Source organism: Hyperolius riggenbachi, chromosome 7 (assembly GCF_040937935.1).
Source record: "Hyperolius riggenbachi isolate aHypRig1 chromosome 7, aHypRig1.pri, whole genome shotgun sequence".
Lineage (NCBI taxonomy): Eukaryota > Metazoa > Chordata > Amphibia > Anura > Hyperoliidae > Hyperolius > Hyperolius riggenbachi.
In genome coordinates, this window is record NC_090652.1 from 15730588 (window position 1) to 15740312 (window position 9725).

The window sequence follows — 9725 nt, forward strand, 5'->3', positions numbered from 1 at the left end:
ATGTCTGGGTCGTCGTAAATGATTGCCATAGCTTTAAAAAATTTGTCTACGGAGGTTAAGGCTAAATCTCCAGCGGGTAGTCTGTACGCCCAAGTTTGGGAATCGCCTGATAACAAAGTCTTAATAAATGTGACCCTCTGGGCCATAGTTCCTGAGGATCTAGGTCTCAACTCAAAGTAAGATAACACTCTACTTCTAAAATTTCAGAAGTCAGATCTGTGACCAGAAAATTTCTCAGGTACAGGCATACGTATATCAGAGCTAGGAAGGGATCGCACCTCATCCACAGCCGTCTGGAGGGTTTGTAAAGACCCAGACAGGGCGTCAATCATCGTCTTGTGACTACCCAGCACTTGGTTGATGTTTTCCACTGAAGTGGCAAGTGCGCCCAGACGATCAGTGTGTGCTTCCATTTACATTTTGGGTCTGGCGTTCTGAAACGATCGGTGTAACACAGAGAGGGTCTGATTACCGGTGATCTGCAGTATCACTGAGAATGCAGATATATACCAGATTATTGATGATCTGCAGTATCACCGATAATCAGATATATCTCTAACCTCTGGACACCTGAGTGACAAGTGAGTGTTTGGTGCAACAGCAATACTTTGAGGACTGCACCTCAGGAGCAGGTACAGAAGCAGTAAGGAGTACTGCACAAATACAAGTGCCTTTCGTTAGCCTGGACTCTCCCGGGGGAGGAGTCAAGCTGGGAGTGGGAAGGACAGAACGTGAGTGACACCAATGAGGAGTGTCACTGACAGCTCTGTGAACTCTCTCTAACTGGGAAGATAGTTCTCGAGGTCGGGCAGGCCAGGTCGTTAACACACAGACAGATAAGGTACAGTATCAGAAGACAGATGCAGAATCTAAAGGCAAGCAGAGTTTGGCAACGGAGTATCAGAATGGCAAAGGTACAAAATCAGAGATCAGAAGAATAGTCAGGCAAGCAGAAGGTCATAACAAATAATCAACAATGCCTAAGCTAAGGTGTGAGCTCCCTGGTCATCAACACCTTGGAAACTGATCTAGATGATAATACAGATAATAACAGAATTCCTAGTCTAATGTGTGAGCTCCTTGATCATCAACACCTTGGAAACTGACTAGATAAACACAGATATTGACAAGGTCTGAGTGCTACCACGTAGTGTTCGCAACGCCAGACACCAGAGAAATGACCAGCACCCAGTATATATACTCAAGCGCTCTCCAGCGCCTCCCCTAAGTGCTGGACCAATGAGAACTACTGAAAACGTCAGCTGACCAGTGGGTCAGCTGACTCTCTTCTGGCTGTCATATAAACTCTGCCTCTCAGCGCGCGCGCCCTTCTGAACCTGTGTGGACTATCAGTCCCAGCCATACCAGACATGTCTTGCAATGTACCTGCCGGCTTGAACGCGGGGGCAGCCGCACCGCCATCCGAGCATGCGGCGGTTTCCCCGCGTTCAGCCACACTGTCAGTATCAGGCCCATGCGCACAGACTGCCGTGTCGGACGCGGATTCCGCCGCCCTGTGCACAGGGCATGCGGCGGTTTCTCCGCGCTCCGCCCGGCCAGTGGACGCGTGCCCCTGCATGTTAGTCGCCATGTTGGACGCGGAATCAGCCGCCTCACTCTGAGCACTTGCGGCGGCTCTTCCGCGTTTTCTCACACCCGGCTTATAACTTAGCTGTAGGGATAACAGTGGTGCCTGGATGAGTGAATCTGTGAATGCATTTGTTTGAACATTTGCATGCGAGAGTGCAAAGGGTTAACAGATTTTTGCTGTTTTCTGGCCACACCCCCTTCAGCACCTACCTTTCCTTAATCACTTATTTAATGTCCTAACTAGAGGCGATGTGCCTGGATATATGTACTTTTTTCTTGTTACTGACCCCTGTGGCTAGGGTCTAATTCAGTGCACTCCCTTCTTCCCCTGTATGTGTTTGTCAGCATGCACACAGCTTATGCTGGTGTATGTGCATGGTGCACATGGATACATTCCTTAGCTCTCTTGTGCGATTGGTAAGATGCGCTATCTGTCCCAGGAGAGGACGTCAGGATGTGTGCTCCTAATCCCTAGATAGGTTTGATGCAATGAATGTGTTTGCATGTCTGCACTATGCATGTTACAGGGCCAGAGTTAGGACACCTATGTTTACCTGGGTACTTCTGCGCAGTATAGGTGACTAAGCATAAGAATGCATTCTTCTGTGAACTAAGACCCCGGCTTTTAACTTAGCTGTAGGGATAACAGTGGTGCCTGGATGAGTGAATCTGTGAATGCATTTGTTTGAACATTTGCATGTGAGAGTGCGAAGGGTTAATAGATTTTTGCGAGATCCATAGTTAGATCCAGATCGGCCCAGGATAAGGTTATCAGTCTGAAAGGTGTGGCTAATGAGTCTAAAAAGAACTGCTGCAGGTGAATGGCTTCAATAGGAGGAGAACTACACTTGTGTGACTTGATAGCAACCATCGGCGTAACGGGTGATGGGGTTTTTCCATTGCGTCTCTTCAGACGGAAACAAGGAGTAAAAACAGGAAACCTCAAAAGACCAACACTAATGAAAGCCTATCAGTAGGATAGCTATACAGAGGATAGGGAGTGATTTTTGCATCATACTCGGCCCTCTTCAGGGTCTCCAGCTCCGGCCATGGATCCTGTTTAGGACTGCTGTTGTCTTCTAGGGCTCACTTTGGTCCAGGAATGCTGAGGCATGGAGAGCCTGGCACTTACTGTTGGTGAGGACCAGGGGCTGGCTGCATCTGTATTAACCACTTGCCGACTGCTCCACGCCAATTGCTGTGCGTGCATCTCCTGCTCGGGGGTGGAGCTCCCCCCCGCCTTTAGTCTCCGTGCGGCGATCGCCGCTCGGAGACTGTTAGACAGCGATACCGCCGTCTATTAGGGCAGAACAGCGCTGCGATCTAAGGCAGCGCTGTACTGGATACAGCCATGTGACACGGCTGTCCCCTCCAGAGTGTCGGCGGTGATCTGCTGTCATAGGCTGAAGCCTATGACAGCCGATCACAATGATTGGCCAGCAGGGGGAGGGTGGGCGGGGTATTCAACATGAAAAAATAAATACACATTTTTATTAAAAAAATAATATTTATAAAAAAAAAATAAACACTGGAGGGGATGATCAGACCCCACCAAAGTTCTGTTGGTGGGGGGAAAAGAGGGGGTGGATCACTTGTGTGCTGTGCGGCCTTGCAGCTTGGCCTTAAAGCTGCAGTGGCCCTATTAACAAAAAATGGCCTGGTCACTAGGGGGGTTTAATGCCGCGGTCCTCAAGAGGTTAAACAATGATATCAGAAATACAGCCTGGATTGACAGTCGATATGCACAAACAAAAGCTGCAATGGAAACCCGTATCTGTATTTAATCTTGTGTCGGAGTCAGTGGGTTCATTTCCCTCCTTTTCTGCTGTGTACTGGGCATTGACAGGCAGCCTATTGGGCCATTCAAAGTGCAGGGATAATGTCCTTTAAAGTGATTGGACCTGAAGGGGGTCAGTGTAGGATGAGTGGAGCTCTTGCCATTGCCAATTAGCAGGCATAAGTTCGGAGCGCTTGCTATGCTACTCTGATAAGGCATGTTAACTTTGATAAGGCGTACTATTTGTCTTAGCAAATCAAGCCCATTGTGTGAACAACACCTCACTGAATAAGTACTGACCCTAGCCAGGAAGGATTCGAACCCCGGTCTCCCATGTCAAAGACAGAACTCTTAACCAGTATACTTATAAACTAAACTAAACTAATAAAAGTAATCTCTGACCTGATCTCCTTTATGTCTGAGTCAGACTGGGAGCAGAAAGCCGGGACCCTCTCCAAGCTTTCCTCCAGTTCATGCAGCCTGTTATCAATCACAGAGATTCCAGAGCGAATCTATTTCACTGTAGCTGCATTTGTAGTTTCAATCACCTCCTCCAGGTTCTGGAACATATGCTGCACATCCGATTTAATGATAGTGCCCTCGTGTAGCTGCTGTCTTTGGTCTGGGGAGGATGCTGAGGATGGAGCTGCTGCACCATCTTGGGAAGAGAGGCCCTTTGTCTTCCTGGAGAAGATGTCGGGGATCAGTAGGTCCGCATTCACTTTCCCTCATTTCTGACCCATCCTCTTGTTTTCCTGCGGCACATGGGGAGAAATAGCGACAGGTTTTCTGACTACAGAGGGGGATTGAAAGGCTTAGTCGGGGAACGTCCACTGAACTATGGTGCCTGCATCTGCTCTGAGCGAAGTCAAGCGACGCCCCTCCCCGTCTTAACTTTATTAGTCTTAAACAATTTTATCTGCTCCTGGCGCCTCTTTCTCCCCTTTGCATTGTCACCTCCTCACCAGGAGGGCCACCAAGCCTGTCCCACCAACTATAGCTTTATCAAGAGTGTGACCAAGACCTAGAGGAAGCCCTGGGGAGCCGAGTGGAAACAGATTTCTCCACATGCCTATATGGCTGGTGCCCTAACATGCAGCCTTATTTTGTTATTCCCTTTACACTTCGCACATCACCAACTCGGCATTAATACTACACAATTTGGGCTCCCTTTGTCTCTGTATATTTTATAAGGTGATCATCATCTTACCTCTCAGATGAGGAATACAGCGGTAATAAGAATGTGGAAGTGACACCACATTGCTCTACAAACATAACACAGATCTCTTGCTATAAGTACATATACTGTATATTCCTGTGTATAAGACTACTTTTTAACCCTTGAAAATCTTCTGAAAAGTTGGGGGTCGTCTTATACGCCGGGTGTCATTGATGCCGGGTGATACGCCCTATCCTGTTACCACCTCTCAGAACTCGCTGCTGAGGACTGCAGTGAAGTGGCGCAGGTGCACATGTGCGAGATCTGAGAGGCAGAGAAGGAGGTAAATAGGATACAAGGGCGGGGCCAGAAGGGTGAAAGAGGCGTGTTTTATGGGCACAGCGCAATCTATTCTTCCATACCGCTCTGATAAACGGGTAGACAAGGAGAGCAGACCAATCCACTTAGGGAGAGTTGACCAATCCAACCAGTCAATTGACTATATACTGTTATACTGGGTACCAAAGACAGTACAACACCAGTACCTGTTCATACATAGCACCAGTATACGATTTTTAAAAATGTTTATTTGGTGTATGTTGGAAGAGGGGTAGTCTTATATGGCAAGTATATCCCAAACTCTATTTTAACTGGAAAAGTTGGGGGGGCCGTCTTATATGCCCAGTCGTCTTATACGCCGGAATATACGGTAGGTCTGTTGTCACAGGAGTAACACATTGCTTCCACTGTCTCATCAAGCTCTACATTCACTGCTGCTCAATGTATGGCCAATGCTTTAGGTGTGGGAGGAGTCAGTGAGATGCAAATAACTCTGATGTATGCAAATGTCATGCAGATTGTATGCAGATAATCAGATTGGTCAGAAAATGCTTTTAATTGTCTTAATTCCAAGCTATATAAAATTAGCATGCAAGGCACAGTTGTAGTCATGTGATTGGCCGCCTGTAATGAGCACAACCTTCTGCAGTTCTCAGTCAGGCTGATAACGTGTGATGTCAGTGAGGGTTGGTGCACAGTTGGGTGCTTTGGTGAACATTTCAGTGATTTGTTGCTCGCTGGTGATCAGCAAAGTGCTGTGACCAATGTATCCCTATGGGATTATCCTCACTGCAGCGCTTGCAATGTGCATAAATCACAAACACGCTACACGCAGCATTTTACCGGCAATTAGGATTTTATTCTCATCCTCTTAAATGTGAACCATGAAGCGAAATAAAGGAAAAATTGCTAAAATTTCATGGTGCAAAATCGCAATTCCAATAGCTGGGTGATTGCAATTTTACGTTTTCCGATCCGAGTGTTAATCAGCCCTGACATGAAAAAAACTGAGAGGGTGCAAATTGTATGCTAATTGTATGCAAATTTGTGCAACGGCTGCATTTGTAATCTGCATAAACTTTGCACCATCTTGGAACTATCAGCAGCTCACTGACCATCCCTAATGATAATTGTTCCTCCCCTCAGAATTCTCTAACAGGAAGTGATGATGTTTCTCTATTTGCAGCTCAGAGTCCCGGCATCAGGAACCTCTCAGAGACTCGTCTCTCTGTATCCACAGACTGTACAACGGATGATGATGTCACTGGACAAGAGTCTCCTGCAGATATCCTGGTTACCCCAAATATTCCCTCCAACCCCTCTCACCACCTGTCTAACCCTGAGGGGCTCCATACCCAGCACAGCTCTACCCCTGCTGGAGGGTCTCATTCCTGTTCCACACGTGGGAAATGTTTTGTGAGGAAATCAGACCTTGTGAAACATGAGAGATCTCACACTGGTGAAAATTCATATTCATGTGCTGAGTGTGGGAAGTACTTTGCATGTAAATCAAAGCTTGTCAGACATGAGAGATCTCACACTGGTGAGAAGCCCTATTCATGTGCTGAGTGTGGGAAATGTTTTGCATGTAAATCCAATCTTCTTAGTCACGAGAGATCTCACACTTGTGAGAAGCCGTATTCATGTGCTGAGTGTGGGAAATGTTTTGCACGTAATTCACAGCTTGTCAGACATGAGAGATTACACACTGGTGAGAAGCCCTATTCATGTACGGAGTGTGGGAATTGTTTTGCACATAAATCACAGCTTGTCATTCATGAGAGATTTCACACTGGCGAGAAGCCCTATTCATGTGCTGAGTGTGGGAAATATTTTGGAAGTAAATCAAGCCTTGTTAAACATGAGAGATCTCACACTGGTGAGAAGCCATATTCATGTGCTGAGTGTGGGAAATGTTTTGGGAATAAATGGAACCTTGTCGCACATGAAAGAACTCACACTGGTGAAAAGCCTTATACATGTGCTGAGTGTGGGAAATGTTTTATTAGCAAATCACATTTTGTCACACATGAGCGATCTCACACTGGGGAGAAGCCCTATTCATGTGCTGAGTGTGGGCAATGTTTTGGGCATAAATGGAACCTTGTCAGACATGAAAGAACTCACACTGGTGTAAAGCCTTATTCATGTGCTAAGTGTGGGAAATGTTTTGTTTGCCAATCACATCTTGTCAGACATGAGCGATCTCACACTGGTGAAAAGCCATATTCATGTGCAGAGTGTGGGAAATGTCTTGTTAGCAAATCACATCTTGTCAGACATGAGCGAACTCACACTGGTGAAAAGCCATAGTCGTGTGCTGAGTGTGGGAAATGTTGAGGATGTAAAGCATGTTTTATGAACCATGAGAGATCTCACACCTATGAGAATTCTAATTCATGTGCTGAGTGTGGGAAATGTTTTGCACAGAAAGCAATCCTTGTCTAACCATGAGAAATCTTACCTTTTGAGAAGCCCTATTTTCAGGTGCTGAGTGTGGGGAATGTCAATGTAAGTCACCACTTATCAAGTACTTGTGTTGAGTGTGGCAAAGGTGTTTTTATACACTCTGTCTCTCTTTTTTTTTTTTTTTCACAAGGAAGCAAAATTACACAGTGTCTTGAGGACTCTCTCATTTCACTCAGTGTTTTGGTTTGTAAAGCATTAACCACTTCTCCGCCCATGTACAGTATATCTATGCCCCTTTAAACTTTACTTTTGCACATGGGGAGTAGATATACGTACAACCCGCCGCTGTCTGTGCTCCCGCTCGCTCCCGCCCACCGCCGCCCGAACGCTGTTCCTATTAATTGATCTAAGTCCCCACAGTAATGAATGGTGGCTTCTATGAGAAGCTGTGTGATCATTCTGAAAAAAAAAGTCCCCATCCTCACTACACTTCCTGTAAGCGTACATACTTACAGGATGGGTAAAAAAAAAAATGACTGAGGCCATCTTGTTGCCAAAAAGTAAAACAACTACATTTAAAAGCATTTTTTTTAAATACATAGACATTTTTACATTTTAAATTAACATAAATAGTTACCTTAGGGACTGAACTCTTTTAATATGTATGTCAAGAGGGTATATTACTGTTACTTTATACATTATGAGCTTGTAATTAGGGATGGACGCAAAACTGAAAAAATGCACCTTAATTTCCAAATAAAATGTTGGAGCCAGACATTGTGATAGGGGCATAATTTAAGCGGTGTAATAACTGGTACAAATGGGCTAATAAATTATGTGGATTTTAATTACGGTAGCATGCCTTATTTAAAAACTATAATGGCCAAAAACTGAAAAATAATGATTTTGTTTCCAATTTTTTTCTTATTTTCCCATTAAAACACATTTAGAATAAAATAATTATTGGCATAATGTACCACCCAAAGAAAGCCTAATTGGTGGCGAAAAAAAACAAGACATAGTTCATTTCATTGTGATAAGTAGTGATAAAGTTATTGGCGAATGAATGGAAGGAGCACTGAAAGGTGAAAATTGTTTTGGTGCTCAAGGGGTAAAACCCCTCAGTTGTGAAGTGGTTAAAGTCGCTGATCTGAGGTGACATGATGAAATAAATATGGGCACATATAGTACTAAGCCTAGTTTAAACTTGTCTGTGTACACTTTTTATATTTTCCATTAGAATGGTTACTAAACACGGGTTAATATCTATGCAAATGAGGCAGGAACTGTAGTCACATGCAGCTATGGCTCTCCTGAAGAGTAAATAAAAGCCAAAACACATATCTGGCTGAAAAACTCTCTTGATAAGAAGAGAGTGCTGAAAAGTGAATTATTTGTTTTTGTTGGGAGCTGAATGAGCTAGATTTTCTGTCACACTGATATGTCTGCTTTGTACAATTCTGAGTCAGAATTTAACCCCCCTTACATTTAATTCTAGAATTTGAGACTCCAGGAATGTTCTGTATTGTTATTTACCTTATGTGAGCTGCAGACATAGAAATATTAGAAGCTCCCATTTATCCAGACTGAGCTGAGGAAAGCAGATTTTTTTCTCTCTGTATTTTTGTTTTCCAGTCTTAAAGTGGACCTGAACTCTTGCACAGGACAGAAGGAAAACAGAGAGAATGCACCCTGTATGTATTTAGAGAGTTTAGCCTGTCTAATTCCCCTCATTTGTGTATAATCATACGTTGTAATCTGATCTCCCCCTGTGTCACATGACTGTGTATGGCAGAGATGGCAGATAAGTCCATTTGAAAGCACAGGAGGTTAACAATATGTCTGCTTCCATGAATCTGGGAGTAGAAACTGTGCAGATTTGTTTAAAGGTTTGTATCAGCTGTAACAAAGAAATGCTTTTTTGTATAAAGGTTATTATGCTGTTGTGAAGCTTTTAGAGCAGAGAGGAGTTCTGAGTTCAGGTCCGCTTTAAAGGACAACTGTAATGAGAGGGATATGGAGACTGCCATATTTAATTATATTTAAACAATACCAGTTGCCTGGCAGCCCTGCTGATCCCCTGCCTCTAATACTTTCAGCCACAGCCCCTGAACAAGCATGCAGCAGATCAGGTGTTGATGACATTATTGTCAGATCTGACAAGACTAGCTGCATGCTTGTTTCTGGTGTAATTCAGACAGTACTGCAGCTGAAAAGACCAGCAGGGCTGCCAGGCAACTGGTATTGTTTAAAAGGAAGTAAATATGGCAGCCTCCATATCACTCTTGTTACACTTGTCCTTTAATGAAAATTATGTGAAGCTCGTATTTGTGGTTTATTTGTGTGTGTATCACTGTCTGAGCTTTTACAGAGGGCTGAAACTGTGAAAAAATGAAAATAAAGTCAAAATAATAAGTGTAGCCCCCTTTCCTGAATAAATAGATCCCTATT

The 9725-nt window shown here is 44.3% G+C and overlaps 1 protein-coding gene across 1 annotated transcript in view; it reads left to right on the top strand.

Annotated features, from left to right (window-relative positions):
- Positions 1-8480, top strand: part of LOC137525345 (zinc finger protein 721-like) — a 103988-nt gene extending 95508 nt beyond the window's left edge. The window contains exon 12 of the mRNA XM_068246400.1: positions 6052-8480. Coding sequence (XP_068102501.1) covers positions 6052-7178 — 1127 coding nt within the window. The 3' untranslated portion in view covers positions 7179-8480. The remainder of the gene's footprint in view (positions 1-6051) is intronic.
- The last annotated feature ends 1245 nt before the right edge of the window (positions 8481-9725 follow it).